This window comes from Rhinoderma darwinii, chromosome 13 (genome assembly GCF_050947455.1).
Source record: "Rhinoderma darwinii isolate aRhiDar2 chromosome 13, aRhiDar2.hap1, whole genome shotgun sequence".
Lineage (NCBI taxonomy): Eukaryota > Metazoa > Chordata > Amphibia > Anura > Rhinodermatidae > Rhinoderma > Rhinoderma darwinii.
The window spans coordinates 57,425,821-57,448,617 of record NC_134699.1 but is presented as its reverse complement, the minus strand read 5'-3'; the positions used below and the strand labels follow the sequence as shown (position 1 = coordinate 57,448,617).

Genomic DNA, 22,797 nt, shown 5'->3' with positions numbered 1-22,797 from the left:
GCAGCTGATTCCCTTCTCCCATTGAAATAAACATACATTCTCGGCAAAGCCAAACATGCATGTTTATGGTGGAATTAGACCAACATTTTCTCACGTGTATAGCCAGCCTTAGGTCCATTCAAGATGAAACTTCATGTTTTTGTTTTTTTTACTTGCTTAGATAATCATAGAAACCTATGGTGATCTAAGTTTGGTTCAGTAGAACCACAAATGTCCACGTGTTGCATCCATAATACAAACCCTCACATGTGGCCTCAGGTAACCTTCACATGATATTTGTGCCCTATGTTTATCGTGTGCGTCCAGAAAGCTCCCGATGTATACGATAAACACGTCCATAGGGCTCCATTAGCCCGACGGAGACCAAAAGAGTCCTTTTGGTTTCCGGTGGGTTGGTATACGTTAGTATACATTTTTTTTGAAGGATGGTATAGCGCAGTAGACTACACTATTCGATTCTGAGGATTCGATCCCACAAAAAAACACATACGTTTTTCTTAACATCGGAGCCTATGGGTGACTAATGCCGCTGTATGGCATTAGTGACCGGTATATGTTAGACGTATAAGACATGAAGCTTCTGATATCACTGTCCATATATAGACACTGTCAGGAGCTTTCCAATGCTGAAGTCCCGAGGCAAAGCATTAGCAGCTCTCTGCCCAGGGACTTCAGCCATGTGGAAGCCCCTGACATCAATGTGCGTATATGGACAGTGATGTCAGGAGCTTCCCAAGGGTCAGTGATGTCAAGGGCTTCCCCAAGTCCAGGGTCCCCAGCCAGAGCGCTTCTGATACTCTTGCTGGGGACTCGGTCGTGAAAAATTGCAGTTTTCAGGTCTGCGTTGCCCCCGTGCGGTTCCCGTTTTCACAGATCCCCATAGACTTTAGTCTATGGTGGGATGTGAAAATGGAAGAAAATAAGACATGTTCTAATTTTTCAACGGACCCTTCACATGGTCCATTGAAACAACGGCCAAGTGAATGGTCCCATTTAAATACACGCGTCCATTTGACGGCCATTGTTTTAACGGCCGTCACGCGGACGTATTTAACGTTCGTTTTAATAAGCCCTAAAACTATTGACATCACTGTCCAAATATAAACCGTGATGTCAAGGGTTTCCCCAGGGTTGTAGTGCCCAACCAAAGTGTTTGCGATGCCCTGGCCAGAAATTCCGTCATTGCAGCCCCCGACATCACGGTCTATATATGGACAGTGACGTAAGGAGCTGCCCCGGGCACAGCGCTTCTGGTAACTTCTTCCACTATGAAACTATACAGCGCGATTCGATGTATACCTCTGACGAAGGTCTGCAACGTAAGTCCACACTACGTATTCCTCCATTGACTAAAAAAAAATGTGGTGTGAATGAGGCTTTATTGCAATTCATACTTCCTCTGGATTTTAGCATAGAGATCTGTGCCATTGGGGAAGGGAGTGAAGTCGTTTCATAAAAGAAAGTACATGTTAGGGAGAGGTAGAATTTCTGGTAAAATGCTAATCATTATTGCCAACGCCATATGTACTGGATTAGAAAATACAACATTGACCAAATTTTTCCCACGCTGATCCAGGTTCTACGGTAAAATGTCTGAACCTGGGGATTGTGGGTAAGTCTATGCAAATGAGCACATTCTTGCTTTGTAGGTCGTAAGTATGTTCTGTAGGACAAGCATTCATATAATGCTGGCCATAATCCATTTTTGACTCAATTCAAAGGTCACACATTCTTCAAGGAGTCTTGTAGGTCAGGACATGCCACTTGAGACACAATACTCCAGTGATTGATGGAATAGAATAAAAAGTAAAAAATGTACACGGGCAAGAATAACCACCTACTTGATCCCAAATGACCTAGTCAACAAAAAGTCACCACAGGGATACTATAGACAGGGATGGATTATGGGAAGGGCACATGGAGCACGTGACCTAGGGGATCCACCACCCACTCTCCCTTACGGCCACTCCCTTAGCTCTCTTGCAGATGACCGTGTGTGCGCCACCCAAGTCCCGCCCTGTGATCCATGGAAAGATAAAACATGTCCAATCTTTCAACGGATGGGAGAGTCAGGTCTGTTTTCTTACAGACCCGATTCACCCACTGAACGGCTCAGTGAAAACTATCGGGTGCCCCGAAAAATGGCCAGAGTGGCACCCTGTCATGTCAAAGGGCTAAGTGAGTCACTGACTTGGCGGGCTCTATAATGGTCATAGATAATATTACTAGTGAGAGACTAGACTTGGACCGCACATCCTAGTCTCTCACTAGTCATAATTCCAATAGACTTCAGCGGAGAGGGCCACGTGCATGCAGAACCACCTCTACTATATGTGGCTGAGAGATTGGTTAGGTAGGGTCTGGGTCTCAGAAGTGGGATGAGACCTCCACCAACTTAATCCAGCTTGGCTACGGAAACTGTGAAGAGGATGGGCACCACCTATTTTAAACTAAGGTGATAAGAACCTGAATAGGGTTCCCCACACTCACAAACAACATTTGCAATAAAAAGGACCCCATTATTGTCTGTGGGAAGATGACAACTCTTGACCTAGAGTTCTATCAAATATAGTAGGTTGGCTACAATCTTGGTTGTTATATGGTTTGGCTACAAGTTGGGTGCAGGTATCCTAGATTAAACCAACATATGACTTTAGGAGGGACCCCAGTGATCTGTATCCCTTTGATGTGGGTCCCAAACAAACCTTATTGAAACTCACATCAATGTGATGCAGATCACTGCGGACATATGTTATATATAACATATGACACTCATACAGTATCCTATGGGATGCCATACAGAAGAAAACGGTCACAAATATGGTGCCATACAGATCCATAACTTCTCCATAGGGGTGTATGTGTGCATATATTTCAAATATAAAAAAAAAATATAATTTTATATATATATATATATATATATATATATATATATAAAAAAATCTGTATTTTTTCCCCCTCTCAATAGGACATAAAGAAATACTAGACCACACTTAATTTATATAATATATATTTATAGAATATTTTCCTTTTTTTATTCCATCGGACCATATTGACATTCCCAATACATTTTCTTTAACTTTTTTCCTTAAAAAATGTCTTAAACACAAAAAAAATATTTCAGACAATCTATATACATATTTCCAGGAATTTGGTGTTTTTAACAATAAAAGCATTTAAATGTGACATTTTCTTAGATACTTCTCATTGCCCCTCCCCCATTCAAGTCCCTACCTAGTCCCCAAGTGCTGTTATTCTCTGTAGCCCCCATTATAATTACAAATTTATACAGAATTCCTAATATTCCCAGCCTTGCCAAAGGACACAGTGCACAATTTATATTTTAGCGACAGCAAAATAAGGGGTTAGTTTTTGTTGTTTTTTTTTACCATTGAGTTTAATTTTTATTTTTTTTTAAGTTAATTTTTTTTGTAGTTCATTTTGTTAATAAAAACTTTCCAAAAGAAATTCAGTATTTACACAGTGAATAAATAGATAATTATTACACCTGATCCTGCTTTTCAGGAAGAAAAGCTGTTAAGAGGTACTGGGGAGAATATGGCTTGAAACTTGAGGCTGTTGACCATAAATTAGGAATAATACAAATAAACACAAAAAAAAAAAAAATTTAAAAAAAATTACACAAATTTACAAAAAAAAATAAAAATCATAAAATGGATGGAGCAGTTTTGCTAGGAAATATTCAGTTTGATACTTTGCTTTCAAAAATAAAATTTAATATAGGTTTGATTGTTATTAGTTTCACAGCAGTTTTCATGCTCCTTGTGTCTACGCTCTAGGTTAAGCAAATATTTTGGGCACGGTGTTACGTGCAGTAGAATGGGCTGGGATTTTTGCCCATAGATATTGTATTTTTGTTTTCAAAAAATTTCTGTAGTGTTTTTGAAGTGCTATGGTGCATCGCCTGCCGATGGCAGCTGAGATTTCCATAGACGTGTAATACTGTAAAGCCGTATAGGAGCAAATATTTATTTTGGCATCGTATCAAAGTGAAGATCTTCCTAGCGCGGCTGTACGTAGCCCTCCTACCAATCAATCAGTAGGTCTGTGTTATATTATGAGATCCGGTCTTACAGTGTGTTCACAAACTTCCTAAATGGGGTGGGGACCATCTATATGAAATGGCAGATGCTTGATGGCCAGGATTTGCAGCCCATTATGGTCAAACTTGAATCACCAGGGCATGATGGAAAATATGGTGGGTCAATGATGTCATCAAAGTGGCATTGAGTAGCCAAGTGACCGCTTTGAATGAGAGCTACACTTCCCGTTTCCTTCTAGGCTCTTAAAGGTGATCCATGAAATCGGGCCTTTTCCATCATACGTCTTCAAAGTGTCCCAATATTTGGAGTCTTGCCAGTAGTGGATGTGAGAACCGAGGTGTCGTAGGTTGGATTTAACAAAAACGAGGGTTAAAGAAAAAAAAAAGGGAAGAGTAGCTCCAATTTACCACGTCAGAGCTCTCCTTTAGTGTTGCGGGCCCCAAGTGCCTTAGGCATCATTTGGGCATCAATTTTTTTTTTAGAAATGTATCAACCAGGTCCTCACCTTAAGAGAAAGATCTACTGAATTTAGAAGTCAAGCTACGCGAGGTGCGTATTAGTGTAACACAACAGCGTGTCGGTGCACACTATGCGTGTCGTTTAGGTGGCTAGGACTTGTGCGTATCAGTTTCCAGGACTATGTCTGATGGATGAAGATTAGTGTACAGATTTCCTGGACTTGTCCATGCTACCTGTTTTAATGTAAGAAGTGCTGTATAGTTAAGTGGTACCCTCCTCCCCCAGTTAACGCCCGTTGTGGCATTTCAGCATAGCACCGGCACACCCTCTGCGGTCACCAGCCGCCCAGTTCCTGGGTCATAGGTTCCTGCCAGGTAGTAGAGGTTCTGCCGATCTTGGTAGCGCTTGCTGTGACTCATCTTGTCGTACTGCTGGCGGCTCACCACCTGGCACTTGTGTGAGATTGTCTGTACGTCATTCTCATCCTCATGGGATGACTGGTACAACGCGTTCTGCAAAGGGAAGAAATAAATGAAATATTAAAGGGATGATGTTCACAATTCGTGTTGGTAACCCTTATCGCTGCCATATCATAGAAGACAATAACTTTGTCAACTATGGATACGTGACACGTCCATCACTGAACCCATTATGGAGCAATGAAGAACACCGATGGGTGCAGTCCAATGCTCTAGCTATGGATCAGGGTAGGGGGCCAAGGTCACTATGTAAAAGTATTTAACCTTATTACAAGAAAGTATCGTCTTGTATCCCAACCTTATACTCAAAACTACACTGCCAAATATATAGTTTGCCACCGGTGGTATTGCTGGCACCAGGGGTACATGCCCTGGGTCTTTTGCCCAGTGACCCAGCTATGACCAAATGTCATAGTATCTGCGTCTTCCTCGTTTGACCAGTGTCCTATTTAGCTCCAAGTATTCTCATCCTCTACCACCCACGTTTGCCACCTTTAGTTGGTTTTGTAGCCTTTACTATAAACTCATATTATGGGAAAGGTTGTTTTTTCTGCAGTTTTCTTAAATGTGTCTGACTTGTGAAAGTTTTTGCAAAAAGAAACCTCTGTAGTGGCGCTGTCAACAGTGACTTGTCTGGATTCAGTGTCGTAGTCCCCTGACAATGGGGTCCACCCATCCCTGAAATGCTATATATAAGGTCTATCCTACACTACCCACTCCAGTCAAGCCATTATTGGCAAGGTAGCTACAGCCTCCTTTTTTGCATTCATTCACGATGGACATTGGCAGATGTTCCAGACCAGCGAGTCAGTACAGCAACCCTGCTTTGCGTCTCCTTCTCCACCTCCAGTTTAAGCCCATTGCAAGAATTGTGTCCAACTAGTACAAGAGGATCAGCTTAGTAGTTGTCCACTCCTGGTGTGCCCGGTGTGCCCAGACGCATTTCCCTATGCAGCAGCCATTTTATTTTCTAGGTCTGAACATATGTTCAATACAAAAACCAGAGTTTAAAACCAGACCCGTCCAAACTTAGTTTAAAGATGAGAATAAAATTCCAAAACCATAATCCAAAAAGAGTCCTGGAAGATAGCAACTGGTCCAAGATTGATATTCAACCAAGCACCACATGCTGCTCCTTAGCACCTCACCTTTCCATCGCTGTGCCTTTTGCCCAGTTTAGTTTCTTCCGGATGGTAAAACCACTTCACTTTAACCACCATATTGCCACCCCAGGACTCCCACATGCTCTCAATACGTCCAATATATGGTAGATTGGGGCGCCCGGCCGACAGGAAAACTGCGCATTCCCCAACGTGCAGCGTTTCCTTTCCCCGCACTATGGACTTATAAAACAGTTTTCGGGCCTTCCCTTTCATTCCTCGCCTCTAGAGATAGAAGAAAAAGACTTGTCAGTAAATAACATCTCACAGTCAGATCATAAAACGTAAGATCACAAAACGGAAAATCTCAAAACTACCCTTAACGTGGTTTACTCCAAAACTTAGCATCTCCCCCTCAATTCAGGTCCAAATTTCTGTCCATTGGGTGCAAATATATGTAACAGCCAGAAATGCTGGTTAAAAGGGGTTATTTCCCATCTCCATAGAATTGGCAGAAATGTCGGATAGATGCAGAGGCCCAACTCCATGTCAAGAACGGAGGTCCCATTGGCCACTGTATCCAGATGGAGAAGTAACCGTGCATGTGCATGGCTCTTATGGAAACAGCCGAGCAAGCGTGCAGGGGGGTTTCCGTAACTCGAATAGAAGTGAAGGGATAGAGCTGCGCCCATGCTCGGCCAACGCTCCATTCTCCACCAGGATGCAGTGGGACATGGGTTGGGGAACTCCCGTATTCAACATTGGGTCCTACAGCTGGGACCTGCATCTTTTACACATTTATGGTATATCAGGGGGATATGCCTTAAATGGTTTATTCCATCTTAGGCATTCGACTTGGTAGAGTAATCGTTTTAGAGAGGACATCTCATCTTCTATGCCAGAAAAGGAAAAGATGGTAATCATACTTGTGGGTCTACAAGATCAGTGCAGGCAATACGTAAGGGGTCGGAGGATAAGACAATGTGATCTTGTGCCAATCTGGAACTTATTACAAAAATGTTGCTAAGTAGCTAATATGATTTTTGGAACAAATTATTCTTACCTGAGTTGGCTCTCCAGACCATTTCCAAAGTTGGCGTGCAGGCAGAAAGGCAGAAATCTTTGGCCGGTTTTCTACAGAGGGCAGGCGTTGCTGTCTAGGTAGGGGCTCTTTGGTTTTAGGGAAATTTGAAGGGGTCCCTTTCCTCCTCTGTTTGGCTTTTTGTCCTGAGACAAAGCAGCCCTGGGAGCCTTGAACACCATCCTCTGTGTGCTGTGCCAGCAAGGTAGGCACGGGGTGGGTGAGGCAGGGCTGCAGGAGCATTGTAGAGTCCGCTTCATCTGAACTCTCCGAGGAATCCTCATTGTCCGTAGAGCAAATGCTGGAGCTGGACACGGAGCCAGAGCTAGAAGATGAAGAGGAACCAGAGGAAGAGGAAGAAACCGATAGCCCTGCAAGAAATCTTGATGGAACCCTTGCCCGCATACCCCCCTGGTTCTCATCCTCATCCTGGTCAGAGTACGAACAGTCACTGTCGCAGTTCACACCATACTCTGTTTGCCCAGTGTACTTTCCAAGTGTGCAGCCCATGGATAGATGGTCATGAAGAGGTGGCTTCCGTTTCTTGTCCTTGTTCAGTCCCGATGCAGAACTGTAGCTCTGTCTAATATGAAGGCCAAAGTCTTTATCGTAGAGCAGGAGAGCTTTGCCGTTTTTAGTCTTTGGGGACGTCACACCCTCATGATCGAGTTTGACTAAAAATTCATTACCTGCCTTCCTTTTTCCCCCTTTCCCCTTCTCCTCCTCCTCCGGCCTCTCCCCTTTCTTTGTCCGTACAGGCTTCTGCCCAGTTGTAATCCCAGTGTTGCCACTACTCCCAAAAGGACTGTACGAGTTGGCCAAACTACTAAAGGAATCCGCTCCAAAGCCATTACCAAACACGTGAGGCTGTTCTCTGCACTTTTGCTTCTTGCTGCTCCCCTGTGATTGGAAAGGATCATGGAGTCCAGCGCTAGTCTTGTTGCTGGCTTTGCGCTTTCCTTGAGAAGGCCAGCTCATCAGGTCCACGCTTGACGAGCGACCTAAGAAGTTGGTGGTGGTAGCAGGTAACGAAGTCTTTTCCCCTGAGTTGAACACATCCATTTTATCTGTAAAACCAATGTGTGAAAGAAGTCAGCTCCAACTGCATGTCATGAGATTATTTCAGTCATACCCGTGAATTCCAAACTTAGCAAAAACTTCGCACTTAGGTCACACGGGGTCGGAAAAAGTCAGAGAAAAAAAAAAGTTGTTCTTTCTAAGACGTTTGCTCACAATTTATGGTAGGCCACGGGTGTTACAAAAGTGAAGATTGGGTTTCTCAAGCAAGACTTGGCATGGGAGAAGGTGCCTATTTGAGGATAGCACAACATTTTGCTTTCCAACAAAATTCCCATTCTTTAGAAACCATCTCATGAATGTTCCGTAGTCTAGACCGATGATTGGCCAGGAAGTCAATTTAACAAAATTGTAAAAAAAATGACTGTACCCACCCAAATCCTGTCTGACTAGGAGCCTATGTAGGCATCTTTCTCAACACAGAGTAAAAGTTCCTTCTTGATGTCATACCACTTGTACCTCCATTCAATTCTTTGTTCTACTCACCCGTTTTCTCCTTGCCCGCCGTCTTGTTTCCATTGTTTCTCAATACGTCTGCGGACTCTCTGTTGTCTGAGGCTTCAGATGTTGAGGTGGTATTACTGGCCATGCGCTTAGTTCTGCGACACTCTGCAGACAACAACAAAGCAGGGGAGGGTTCTGTACCTGCAAATGAAAAATCACGTTTATTAGAATGTCACTGCCAACCACCTCACCAATACCCATAGCATCTGTAGACCCGACCATCATTGATTTCCCATATTTCAACCCTAATTACTGTAGATATTTGTATTACTTTTGGTCACTCACACTGGATGGTAAAATCAGGAGGCAGTAAGCGAATGTTGTTGAGTGTGATTCGTCCACGATCGCCATCATCAAACGTAACAGTCACCGAGTCGGACTCTCCTTCGTCAGTTGTGGAACCTGGAAGAATAATATCAAAGAACATTCCAATAAAAAAAAACGAGACACTGATACCCAACAATATTGGAAAGCCATATCACTCATGATCAAATACAACTTCAGATATATATCGTCTATGGAGGGTATATGACCCCATCGAAGTGATATGATCACGGCGCGCGACAGACAGTAGTGATGGTACTTGAGGACCAAAACCCATTGTTAGTGTTTGGCAATGGAATGTATACGAATTGGTGAAACTAGGAATTATGAACCACTGGTATTAGAAATCCCCTACTGTGAAATTAAAAGGGTATTAGAAGTCACCTGTACAATAGGCTGCCCCCTCATGGGTTAATATGGCTGCATAGCGCCTTACTGAATACTCATGTCATGTATTACACAGCTGGGGGGGTATTATTCCAGTTATTGCCATTATGCGTTTTTGGCACAGATACAGCGAGAAATGTTGTTGTTTTTTTAGTGTGCCGTCTTGATTTTTGCAAAAAATGTTTGACTAAACAAAAAATTTTTTTTTTTGAAAAATCATAATAAAGAGACTAAAAGTTTTGCGTTCAAATGACTTGAATGCATTATATACAAAGTTATTCAATTAGAAAACATGAATTGTACTTTTATTTTATTTACAGTTTATGGTGAATTTACAGCAGAAAAACCAAAAAACCCAGTGACCACGCAAAACGGTGTTAGACCATTTGTGTAAAATGCCGGCGCTTCCTGCTGCTCATTAAATGGAGAAACCAATTGCAAAATTCTATAAGGATCATGTGACGGGCCGGACAGTGGCGCAGGTTGCTAGGCAACGTCCCCTCTGTGCTGTACTTCATTTCATGGTATAGAACTGCTGTCCTATCTTCCTATATAGTCTACTGTTCTCTTGATCAAATAGTTTGTGACAATTTCCGTCTTTAAAGAGGCTCTGTCACCAGATTATAAGTGCCCGATCCCCTACATAATGTGATCGGTGCTGTAATGTAGATAACAGCAGTGGTTTTTCTGTGATAAACGATCATTTTTGAGCAAGTTATGAGCAATTTTAGATTTATGCTAATTAGTTTCTTAGTAGACAACTGGGCGTGTTTAAAATTTTGACCAAGTGGGCGTTGTACAGAGGAGTGTATGACGCTGACCAATCAAACGCCCACTTGGTCAAAATGTTAAACACGCCCAGTTGTCTACTAAGAAACTAATTAGCATAAATCTAAAATTGCTCATAACTTGCTCAAAAATGGTTTTTCACAGTAAAACCCACTGGTGTTATCTACTTTACAGCGCCGATCAGATTATATAGTAGATAGGGCACTTAGAAAAAAATAGCAGGCTCTATCACCAGATTGTCCAGACCAGCTAGGGTGTAGGTGGGTGTGTAGGTGTGTGTGTAGGTGTGTAGATCTTTTTCACCTCCTGTCTCTCGTTTTGATGATCGGATGTTTCTGGTTAATTAGCTTGCAATTTGAGTTGCTCCTCCCCTATAAGTTTAGATGCAGCTTATGGTGAAGGTACTCGTGCATGGGCGGCATGAGTGCAGGCGTCATGTGTGGCGAAGTGTCATTTTGACAAAGTGTCCTGGCAGTTACACAGAGCAAGAGACAGGCGAGTCAAGGGGACATACAAGACAAACTTCCACTATAACACAAACTGAAACCAGAGGCACCGCTCCCCTACCCCATGCACACCAACCATGCACTAGACACTTTCCAGATGCATCTTAACCCATCCCATCCCACTGCACAACACAAAGGTCGCTCTCCTAAATCAGTGACCCTTCTGCTGTCTCTCTGACTTCTCGGTCAACCATCATTTCTTCAGCCAAGCTCAACCACTTACCTGCCACACATAGAAACCCTGCAAATCTCCACAACATTTCTGGTATGTCTTCTCCTGTCTCTTAACTGTGTGCTCTGGAATTCAGGCCGTGGCCAGTAACTCACCTTTATTCATGACTTATTCCTTTCTAACTCTCTCCACCTTCTGGCTCTTACGGAAACATATCTTATGGTGGTCTCCACTTCGCTCATGCCCCCAGACCTGAGAACAGGCAGGGTGGAGGAGTAGGTATACTTCTTTCCCCACACTGCACTTTCCAGGTCATTCCCCCGGTCCCCTCACTCACATTCCCCTCCTTTTGAAGCTCTCACACTCAGACTCTTTCACCCTCAGTCGCATTTGTCTACCGCACCCAGAGCTCATCCCGCCAATTCCTGTATCATTTTGCTGCCTGGCTTCCACAATTTACTAACTCTCAAACATGAAGACTGGCATTGGCTTGACCTGGTCTTCTCCCGGCTTGGCTCAGTTTCTGACTTTATTAACTCTCCTCTCCCACTCTTTGACCACAACCTTCCCTCCTTTAGGCTGGATTCACACGAGCATGTTCGGTCCATAAAGGACGGAACGTATTTCGGCCGCAAGTCCCGGACCGAACACACTGCAGGGAGCCGGGCTCCTAGCATCATAGTTATGTACAACGCTAAGAGTCCCTGCCTCTCCGTGGAACTACTGTCCCGTACTGAAAACATGTTTTAGTACGGGACAGTTGTCCGGCAGCGAGGCAGGGACTCCTAGCGTCGTACATAACTTTGATGCTAGGAGCCCGGCTCCCTGCAGTGTGTTCGGTCCGGGACTTGCGGCCGAAATACGTTCCGTCCTTTATGGACCGAACATGCCCGTGTGAATCCAGCCTCACTATCAAAAATTCTCTGCCTACTCAGGTCATGCCTACGTATCAGACATACAGAAATCTACCGGCCATTAACACTTTGCAACTCAGACAGGGGACAATTAGGACTGTAGACTCTCTTCCCTCTCCTGTCCCAATCTGGCCGCCAAACTTTACAATAACACGCTCAAAAATGCATTGGATGAAGCAGCCCCCACTACACTCCGAACCACCCGACAAAGACAACCCTGGCACACACCTCAATCCCGCTTTCTTCAGCGGTGCTCGAGATGTGCCGAATGTCTGTGGAGAAAATCACATTTGGCTGCAGATTTCCTCCATTACAAATTTATGCTCAAAACTTACAACTCTGCCCTTCACCGCGCCAAACAAGTCTATTTCACCCTTATCTCCACACTATCTAATAATCCAAAACGCCCCTTTGATACTTTTCACTCCCTCCTTAGTCCTAAAGTGCAGACGCCGATCACAGATCTCAGTGCTGAAGACCTGGCCATTTATTTTAAAGTTAAAATTGACAACATCCGGCATGATATCATCTCCCAGTTCCCTAGTAACATCGATCCCCTTCCCTCCCGCACTCCCTCTTCTTCACTTTCAGCATTTGACCCCATAACAGAAGAAGTCTCGAGGCTCCTCTCTTCTTCTCGTCTTACTACCTGCCCTAGTGACCCTGTCCCCTCACACCTCCTCCAGTCCCTCTCCCCAGCTGTCACTAGTCACCTGACTAAAATATTTAACCTCTCTCTTTCCTCTGGTATCTTTCCCTCCTCTTTTAAACATGACATTATAAACCCATTACTGAAAAAAAATAAAAAAAAATCTTGACCCATCCAGCACTAACTCCATTCTAGACCCCGTACAATCTGGTTTCCGCACTCTACACTCCAGAGACTGCCCTTACTAAAGTCTCAAATGATCCCTTGTCGGCTAAATCGGACTGTACATCCTCTCTCCTGATTCACTCTCGTCTTGACTACTGTAACTTAATATTAGTCGGTCTTCCCCTCACTAAACTCTCCCCTCTCCAATCTATCCTCAATGCAGCAGCCAGGCTCATCTTTCTGACCAACCGCTACACCAACGCCTCTACCCTGTGCCAGTCACTGCACTGGTTGCCCATCCTCTTCAGAATAAAATTCAAACTTATTACTCTCACCCACAAAGCTCTCCACAGTGCTGCACCTCCTTATATCTCCTCCCTCTCCTCTGTCTACCACCCTACTCACGCTCCACGTTCTGCCAACGACCTTAGATTAAAATCCTCCATAATCCGAACCTCCCACTCCCGTCTCCAAGATTTTTCTCGTGCTGCACCCGTCCTCTGGAATGCGCTACCCCAGACAATCAGATTAATTCCCAATATCCACAGTTTTATACGTGCCCTGAAAACACATCTTTTTAGACAGGCCTATAACATTCCCTAATCTGACTCCTTTCCTTGGCCCCATTAGTCATCAGAATAAGATTCCCTCACACTCCTTGCACCCTAATGCACTTCATGTCTGTCCTACACGGATACTGGCTGGTGATCGGCTCATGCAGCTTTATGTTACCACCCCAGGTGTATAAAAGATGGCTGGACCATTGTACTGAACAAACACTTTTACACTTTGTGTCTCCTTTACTTCCTCATAGATTGTAAGCTCTTGCGAGCAGGGTCCTCACTCTTGTTTGAATTGTAAATCAACTTTGTCACTATGTAATGTCTGATATTGTTTGTTTCATGTTCCCTCTAAATTGTAAAGTGCTGCGGAATATGTTGGCGCTATATAAATAAAGATTATTATTATTATGAAGTGTCAATTACTATATTGAGCGGGAATGGGCGCTTGAGATTGTACAGCGAGCAGGCAACAGCCATCTGAAGATGATGAATGTGATATAATACAAGACTACATGTTGTCCATGATGTATCCTTTCTTATATGAAAAACAAAAAAAGGTACAGACGGTAGAAGGGCCAAAAAAACAAAAACTAATTGACTGCTTGTATTGTCGTCTGCTGTACCATTTTACACACTTGCCTGCACGTAAAGAGAAGGCGCCGGCGTTATAAATAGGTGGCCTAAAAAATGTAGAAACAGCTGCGAGGGGGGGGAATAATTTGTCTTACAGTAGAATTAATTCTATACTAGAACATTTAAAATAATTTGGGTTTTATTTTTTCACAATTTAAAAAAAATAAAAAAAAAATCTTCCCTTTTTAACCCAATTCCATTCTATCATGTAGCAGCTTCATTGATTAGTAGATCGACACTGAACAATAATTTTACAGGAAGCTCCGTACCTTTCGCCACATTTCCTGGGTACAGGCAGCGTGACTTTTGACTCCAGTAGGCACAGACACGAGTCCCATGTGGAAGGCAACGTGTGGACTGAGGCTTCACATCCACAACCTTTATTTTAGATGTAAAAAAATAAAAATATATTTTTAACAATTAAATTTATAACATCTTTACATAACAATTAGACAATTTTTATTACAACTAAATTGTATTTGATTTAACGAATATATATATATATATATATATATATATATATATATATATATATATATATAAAATTAGGAACTTACAGCTTCTTGTAGAAGTTGCTCCTGGGAATAAACGCGAGGTCGATTTCCTCTCTCACCCTCTATCACAACACTGTATCTGCAATGAAGTTTAAATACAAAAAAATTGCCATGAGAAAAAAAGTAAAAAACAGCCGAGTAGTCACCATTCTCCAAAGCTTTGATGTTTTGTGCTAAATCTGATTTTAGTCACTGGAATACATAATTGGGACAAAGACCAAAGTCAAATATTATTGCGGTTAGAATATGTGGTCACTTACATGTCAGGGGGCTGTAGACTGCGAATACTGGCTGCGTACAATAAGTTGTCCTCCTTCGGTATCAGAACCTGTAACCCTTCTCTCAAGTCCGTCTTAGAGAGTGAGCAGATGTGAGCTGGAACCAGACAATGACATCACAAAATCACTTTTCCCATTCTAGATTTACATAGAGAGGTTTATGGATACAAGGGGGATAGACCATAAGAAAGGACTTGCTCATTGTAGACTGCAGTGGGTGGCAACTTTTTGGGCGCAATTATCTTACCTTTGTTCTTGGCTGTCGAGCTGGTTTCCTCTTCTCCTTCTGAGAAACTGCTGTTATCATCAAACTGGAAGTCGTCTTCAACAGCAAAACTTTGCAAGAGTCGACTGACCGCCCGACCTCTTTCCTGGAGGAAAGGACAAGAAAATTGGTTTATTAAAAATGGACTTGAAGAGAAAGATAGGACCCTTCCCCAGTGATGAAACATGGAATTGCAAGACTTTAATTTTTGGAATATAAAAAATACAAATTTTTTTTTGGAGGGCCTTTAATCAACCTAAGAAGTCTTGAACCTCCAGTCAGTAGGTCTACGTAACGACAAAGACTTCTCCTAGGTAAACAGGAGACACAAGCATAATGTCCTGTATACAAAGTATAGCAAGTGACCTACTGACAGGTGCCCAATACCGTTCCCTTTGACTAGATCGTTATTACAAGGTATAGCTAAGCAGTTTTTACTTTATTCAAAAATGTTAAAAAAAAATAAAAATAAAAAAAGGGTCCCGTATACCTGTTTGGACTTCATTCTTCCCATCTTCATCCCTTCTTTCACAAGGTTCTTGGGGGATCGAGAGCTCAAGGTAAGACTCAGCAGCCCATTTTTTCGCTAGAAGAATGGGAAGAAACGATAATGAACGTGAACATAGATTTCATAGTTAGTAAACCTACTGGGGACTCCACCTCCATTGAACGATACACTGCTTTCGTTTGTCAACCTACCTGGATGTTTTTGTTCTTTTTGTCCTTCTTGAGTCCCTGGCTAGGAGTACAAAACAAAGCTTTGCTGGGTGTCAGAGCCCGGGTGTCCGATTGTATTCTATGCCGCATATTCTCCGGTTTTCCTTTGTGACTAAAAGACTTTTTCTTAAGAAGCTTATCAGGGTGAGTTCGAGCTTCCAGCTTGGCAGAGCGTTTGCGGACCTTGACTTCACTCTCGGGACTAGTAATACAGCATGAACCTGGGAATAGAGAAGGATTACCATACAACATTAAGAAATTGTACAATAAAAATACAGGATGGGAGTATTGGGGAATGGGGCTTAGCACCGCAATTTGCCTAGAGTTCAAAGATTCTTACCTAATAGTCCCTGTCTTTCAATTTTCTTCTTTGCTTTTTGATTGGCTTCCATTTTCACTACCGCAGATGCAGAAGGACCCACCAGGGAGGAGTTACCAGGCGCATTATGGGATAAGCTGGTGTCATGGTTGGACAGCCCAGGGAGATCCTGCTCCCCATCATCACTGTCAGAGTCCTCATCATTGTCCTCATCTGTAGGGAGAACAACATTTTTAGATCTTATTGGCCTATTTCTTCAAAAAAACACAAAAGGTCTAGGGACTCGCCACAAAAGGTCTACGGACTCGCCACAAAAGGTCTACGGACTCGCCACAAAAGGTCTACGGACTCGCCACAAAAGGTCTACGGACTCGCCACAAAAGGTCTACGGACTCGCCACAAAAGGTCTACGGACTCGCTATACTCTGTACACCCCAGTATTTGAATACAAAATGAGCCGCAAATCACAACCCCATTTTGAACTTCTGCATACAACACTGCTACTCTGCATTAAGAGTTCAACATAACCCTCCTCACCTGCTTCCCCAGCTCCCTCTGGCCTCTGTCTCTCCTGCCCTTTCCTTTCATTTCCTTCTTTGACCTTTAAACATGACCCTTTGTGTCGAGGCAGTTTCTTCTGCATCTTACTAGTTGGAAGAACTTCCTTACGGTGAAAAGGGCTGGTGCCAGAGCCTAGCGCCTTGCTCTTGAGTTGGGAGACCTTCCGTGCCAGTTTGGATGCCAGCTTGTTCTGAGGGCATATCAGCTTTTTGCAATGTATCTTAACCTAAAAGAAGATGATCAATGTTTATATACAAGAAAGACAACCTATGATGGTCCAATTTTGGTCTAAAAAAAAAAGTGAGCACTCCATGACTAGCCATTCATCTTCAGTATAACTTACCCCCTTCTGCGAGTGGTCTTGATCACTGTAACTCTCCTCTGATATTTTACTCTTCTTCTTCTTGGGCTCTCCATCATTTCGAAGCTCTGCACATAGGAGACTTAAACTTCTGCTCAAAGGCCTGGATAAAATTACAAAAACAAAACAAAACCATACTTAGAAACTTTTCAGTATATCTAGATGATTAAGTAGCTGAATATTACCAATGCCAAGAAACGTCAAGAAAAATTCAGTCAACCCATGAGATCTCTTTGATTTTTACCGAGCAGACTTCAAGGCATCTGAAATTTGGAGGCGATTGTTCCCAGAATTCATATAAGCGTCAAGTCAATGAAATCAATGGGGTTATCAATGGTTATATGGCTGAAATGTATGTATGTGGCGCTCCTCGGTCTACCTTGATGCCTCCGTAACAACACGCATACTGTATGCCAGGAACATCTACAACAATGAAGTGCATAAGCGGGTACATGCTCGCAGCCTGCTTTCCTTCTGGGCACAGTAGGAATGAAATGAACGGCCTATCTGAAACTTGTCACTTCCCAACACACTTCAGCACAGAGAGATGTGTCTCCAGCCAGGAAGAGCGTGGTTCCCCCTGCCCGCTGTTAATCTCACCTCCATGTGCCAACTTCCATGTAACTGCAAACAGGGGGGGGGGGTGCCGGGGGATTCCCCATTGCAATGCACTCAGCCACATCTCGGTCTAATTTATTCCAAACAATTCCTGCCCTCTAGTCCCTACTGTAAAAACACTATCGCGGACTTGATTGTCACCTCCTATGAAACATTGCTGGCTTCGATCATTGTGAGTAGGTGGTAGGATGTTACGGATTAAAAACAACGGTAGTAGTCACACCAAAGAACAATAAAATTGGGTTTAAGCTATTCTTTAGTCTAGTCAAAAACAGAGGGGTCGCAACGGGGGAAAGAGAGCAGTCTTGGAGGCCATAGCTTGCGTCCACCACGGGTCCTGCAGCCCACGTCTGTTGTAATTGACCATAGTGGCGTAAATCCATTTCTTAAAGGGTTTGATCAATTTTAAAAACCACTTCTAAAAAGGGCTTGAAACTTCTTCTCGGCAGCCAATTTTTCGAGTAGAGCGTTCGGAGCTACCTCGACATCTACAGATGTTTCGTCTAAAACCATAGACCATCCACAATGATTCTACACTATGGAAGCGATCATGTGGTCAGCTCCTTTAAATACAAACAAACCCAAAAAAGATCTCCATAGGGTTTCATAAACACTTCTAGAACTGAAAGGTAAGACGGGACCAGAAAGACAAGACTTTGCAATAGTCATGATGCCACTAGATAAACTGACAGAACAAACACAGAGAGCCAAATCTATCGAATTTAGGGATGGACTTCGGAGTTGGGGGCTACCAAGAGGTAGACTAGAGGTCAGTCTGACCATGGGGGATTTCTTTACCGAGTGCGGTTCTTACAGAGCGGATTTTAGCCAGCTTTTTAAATCTGTAGTAAAAGCATCTCCCGCAGGCAGATCCATCAAAGCCTCTTAAATCCGCTCTGGAATCTCAGCTGGAATGATTTAACCCTTCAAGAACCCAAATCCAAGGGCTTTAGAGCTCATGAAATATTTAGACATGACGCAAGCGGCACTTTGTTTGTGGTGTCATCCTGGGCACTCGCACTACCAGCGCTTGATTGCTACCCCATAAAGTGGCGCATACATTACTGGCGATACATTAAGAAATGACGGGTACATAAATAATGCACAGTGGTCAAGAACGTATCCCTGTGCATCCATCCATATATGTACCGGAAGACGAGCTGGAAAGTGGAAGAGCCTTTCTCCTTGTAAAGATGGCTGGCTAACGGAAGCTTTATGGGTGAGGATGAAAGGTTTGTGCAATGCCATCACCTTATTTTCCGTCTTCCACATATCACACAGAGTCCAAATTCAGCAAACAGCAGGGTAGAACTTAGGGGAGGAAGCGGGGTTGCTAAGCAACTATCACCGCTCTTGGCCTGGGGATGTATAACCTGCATCCATACAGATGGGAGATTGCAGCCGCTTTATCGTGTAGGGCAGTATGGAATGAGTGACTATAGAGAGTACCACCATCGACAACTTGTAGAAGCTAGATCCATCGTGTATAAACCACAACCTAAGTGCCGTAAAGAAATATTCTAAGCAAGGCCTTTTGTAACCCTCATTTTCCACATGATAGGAGTAATACTGCAAACTTCCGAGTGAATCTAAAGGGTCTGTAAAATGTCTTCTTAGGGCATGTTGAGGTAATAAAGTAGGGTGTCCTTATCTGGACCGCATTGTAAGTCAAAGTCACGAATGGCATCAAGTATGGCTTCCTGCTATCGACGACGTCTGTTGGCATCCCGTGAGGTCACTGGGGTCTGTGCACTGCTACAAAAACAATTTGGGGCAGCAATTTTACTCAAAAAGGATGTCAGCCCCATAGAAAGTGAATGGCGTGGAGGAGCAGTGCCACTCCACTCACATAGGGCACTCTAGTACCACCCCCCCCCCCCCATCGTTCTCAGGATCGGTGGGGTTCCCAGCAGTTAAATCTGGAACTTTGGGAATGGAAACATGATTAGGGACATACTGCCTATGTGGTTGGTTCAAGACACGTACCTAGAGGGTTAAGTGGGTCCAGTGGGCCTCCACCACCTCAGCATCTGACACAGATACTACAACCTGGCCTATTATCACAGTGTGGGTCGAGCGATAGGAAAAAAAGCACTAAACATCAAGGATCAGGTTCCCACCAAAGATTACACTTGACTACAAGGAATTATTTTTAAGACCCCTGTACTGGGCCATCATTTTGGCTTAACCTAGAGAGAGAGGCCCGCATTACAATCATCTACAGGAGCCCCCTACCCTCTGCGGCTGTCCTTGCCCGAGATGGCCAATTAAGAGCCATTAATTATACAATAATTTATGCAATATAATCCCTTGACTTGTGCATGCAAATAGGTGACTATTAAATTTGTCTATATTAATGAATACACAGAGGTGTCTCTTTAAAAAGAGCAGAGAAAGGCGAGATGCCGCTACCCAGATTATTTTTTAAATACTAATGACTCAGCCGCCTCTTGTGCCCACAGTCTGTAAAACAGCTGCTTGTGTAATAGGCAGGAGGGAAAAGCGGAGAAACCAGGGGGGGGGGGGGGGAATTGGGCAGCATTAATCCAGACACTCGCAAGTCCCTTAATAGCAGCTCAGCTAAAACCTGCTACCCCCTTCGTTATGGTCCGGAGACCGGAGCTGCCCCTTGCCCCAGTGGCACTGCCAAGCAAAACACGGCATCTTTTTGTAGACTCTTTCCATTTTCTACAAGCATACAACGTTTGCTAATGTTTTCTGCCATAAAACTCCGACATTTATTTTTTTTGTTCCCTGTGTCTTAATTGAGGGAGTCATTTAGTAGAGATTTAACTATTATTACCAAATCATAGAGCTTGATGCATTGCACACACTCTCCAATCGTGTTTGGACTAGCTTGGAGGATTTATGCAAACGGCCCTGCCGGGAGAGGCAATTTGTAGCAGAGAAGGACAATTATACAGGGCCCGTGAGTGCGAGAATAGCTGCACCAGGCGGTTAATGGGTAATAGCAGAGCGCTGGAACCAGTGTGCGGCACCGTAATGTGACCAGAGGCGGTTACATGGCACAGACGGGGTGGGGGGGGGTTTCTATTCTGTGCTGTGTGCCACTTTTGTGGGAGATCCTCCACCCCCTTCTTGGCAACATGAGCATGAGGACACGCATCTAATGGGAGATCATCAAGAAATGAGAACAAGGGGGTGTGGAGTATTTTTTGACCATGATCCATCATTGGTGGTATTTCGTCACGTGACAAGCAGATGGAACCTGATTTTTAGGTCAGAGAAGTTACAAAAAAAAAAAATGTACAAAAAATGTGTACCAAAAATTCTTGGGTGATCTGAAACTACAATTCAATTCCACCAAGTGGGTCTGCTGTCCTATACAACGGCATAGCCCTAGGGGGTGCATAAATAGCAGACGCACTGGCACGGTTACTTGAGGGTGCCCAACAGCCCCTCTGCCACATAAGAGGACACTGCTATTATAAATGGCACATGGTAGGTGGGGGGACCGGTTAAAGATTTTGCATTGGGAACGAGGAGGATGACTCAAAGACTTTTCTTGGTTGGGTTGAAATGCCCTTTAGGAAATAGCAATGCTGGTGATTTTCGGAGTTCAGGAGTTGCTCGAATTACAGGAAGACTCGACCTTTTAAATAAAAAATTTAGCAAAATTTTTGAAATTCTAAGGTTTCAGTTTCGCCCAAAATCCCGTACTCAAACCCAACAGCGAAACGGCCAAGCTGAAATGGGTGTTAAGTGCAGGTTAATGAACAAAGGCAATATTTGCATTGTAGAATTGAGATGACGAACACATTCCTCTCAGTCTTAATGAGTGTACACAGAGTATTTGGTCATACTCCGGACCTGTGAAGGGCTGAGCGGCAGATTTAGAATAGACTCTAAACGTAGATAAATTAAAGGGGCAAAAACAACTTCAAAAGAAACGTAGACAGACTCCAATTTCTCCCGGGAGCTCAAGACAATATATATCCATACAATATTTCCATTACAGTCCTCAGGGACTGCGCATCATGGCTGGTGTGAATACAAATCTTAGAGGAACACTATAAAGATTTTTCCTGGTAACTTACTTGGTCTTCTTATTCTCGTACGGCCGGTGTGAGGAGAGGGCACGACAGTGTGGACGTTTTCTTGGCCTTCCTGGACCCCGCCGGACTGGACTTCGAGAACTCTCGTCCTTGCTGTACATGGAGAGAAGAATCTTAATCAAAATGCGTCTTATTGGGCACAAAATCAATCGCTTTCAAAATTCTTATGGTTGCCCTTGGAGACTGACATCAGGGTGGAGCTTAACCGCTGTCAAACATGTGACCTAACAGTTAAGATCTGTATAGCTCATCTGAGCTCCCACAATCCACTGCTCTCTGGTAATAGAAAACCCACAGAATTATGAATTTAGCCTTAGAACGGGAAAAACTCAAAATCAGTAAAAGCAAAGTAAAAATACACTTTGCGTGAAAAATGTAACGGTGAAATTTTGTAAAGTACTACTTTTGATTTAAGGGCGTTATCCAGGGTTAGCAAAACCTGGCTGCTTTCTTTCTAAAACAGTGCCACGCTTGTTCACAGGTTACGTGAGGTATTGCCACGCAGCCACATTCACTTCAATGGATTAGACCTTCAATACCAGACAACCCATGGACAGATGAGGCACTGCTTTTAGAAGAAAGCAGCCATGTGTTTAGAATTTAGACAACCAGGTCAGTGGTCTCCAACTTATGGCTGCTGTGCAACTACAACTCCCAGTATCCTCTAACCACTCTATCTAATCTGTGGGAGGTCCCCTTCTTTATTCATCGCTGGTTTGATTATACCATCGAATGGTCCATTATTGACGGGCCAGTTAAAAAAAAAAGGTTATGGCTAGATTGGCATGACTACATGCCACCCATTCAGATGTCTATTGCATCTTAGTGTCAAGAGTTGGGTCCCTTGGCTACTTCCGGGCTGTGTAATTTAGACAATATTGAGGTTTCCCTACATGGAACGCCCCGAAACCTTATTGTTCTTCTCAATGCTACCAATCTACATAGTTTATATAAAATGTAACAGGTCTGAACCATTTCATCTGGTTTGGCAGATCAATGACAACTTCCACTTACTCATGGTCATGTCTCCTTTGCAATTTCACCAGCTCCCTTTGCTTCTCTTTATATCGCCTCTGGATTTCCGCCAGTTTCATTCGCATGTCCACTTCCTCAGTGTCAAGGTGGTCAATGGCAGCCTTCAGCGGACAGACCTGAGGGTGGAGGAGAAATAGTGGTCAATTT

At 43.5% G+C, this 22,797-nt stretch overlaps 1 protein-coding gene across 4 annotated transcripts in view; it reads right to left on the bottom strand.

Annotated features, from left to right (window-relative positions):
• Positions 1-3,033: 3,033 nt before the first annotated feature.
• BAHCC1 (BAH domain and coiled-coil containing 1) overlaps positions 3,034-22,797 on the bottom strand; it is a 104,983-nt gene continuing 85,219 nt past the window's right edge. For 3 of the 4 annotated variants that reach the window (XM_075846152.1, XM_075846151.1, XM_075846150.1), the window contains 16 exons: positions 22,630-22,766; positions 21,598-21,708; positions 16,904-17,024; positions 16,537-16,786; positions 16,021-16,212; positions 15,663-15,901; positions 15,454-15,549; positions 14,946-15,069; positions 14,681-14,795; positions 14,424-14,499; positions 14,136-14,244; positions 9,050-9,166; positions 8,747-8,905; positions 7,166-8,250; positions 6,151-6,387; positions 3,034-5,035 (listed from right to left, as the gene is read on the bottom strand). In XM_075846152.1, the coding sequence (XP_075702267.1) occupies positions 4,829-5,035; positions 6,151-6,387; positions 7,166-8,250; positions 8,747-8,905; positions 9,050-9,166; positions 14,136-14,244; positions 14,424-14,499; positions 14,681-14,795; positions 14,946-15,069; positions 15,454-15,549; positions 15,663-15,901; positions 16,021-16,212; positions 16,537-16,786; positions 16,904-17,024; positions 21,598-21,708; positions 22,630-22,766 (3,375 nt within the window). In that variant the 3' untranslated portion in view covers positions 3,034-4,828. The remainder of the gene's footprint in view (positions 5,036-6,150; positions 6,388-7,165; positions 8,251-8,746; positions 8,906-9,049; positions 9,167-14,135; positions 14,245-14,423; positions 14,500-14,680; positions 14,796-14,945; positions 15,070-15,453; positions 15,550-15,662; positions 15,902-16,020; positions 16,213-16,536; positions 16,787-16,903; positions 17,025-21,597; positions 21,709-22,629; positions 22,767-22,797) is intronic. The other variant, XM_075846153.1, reaches the window with a different exon arrangement.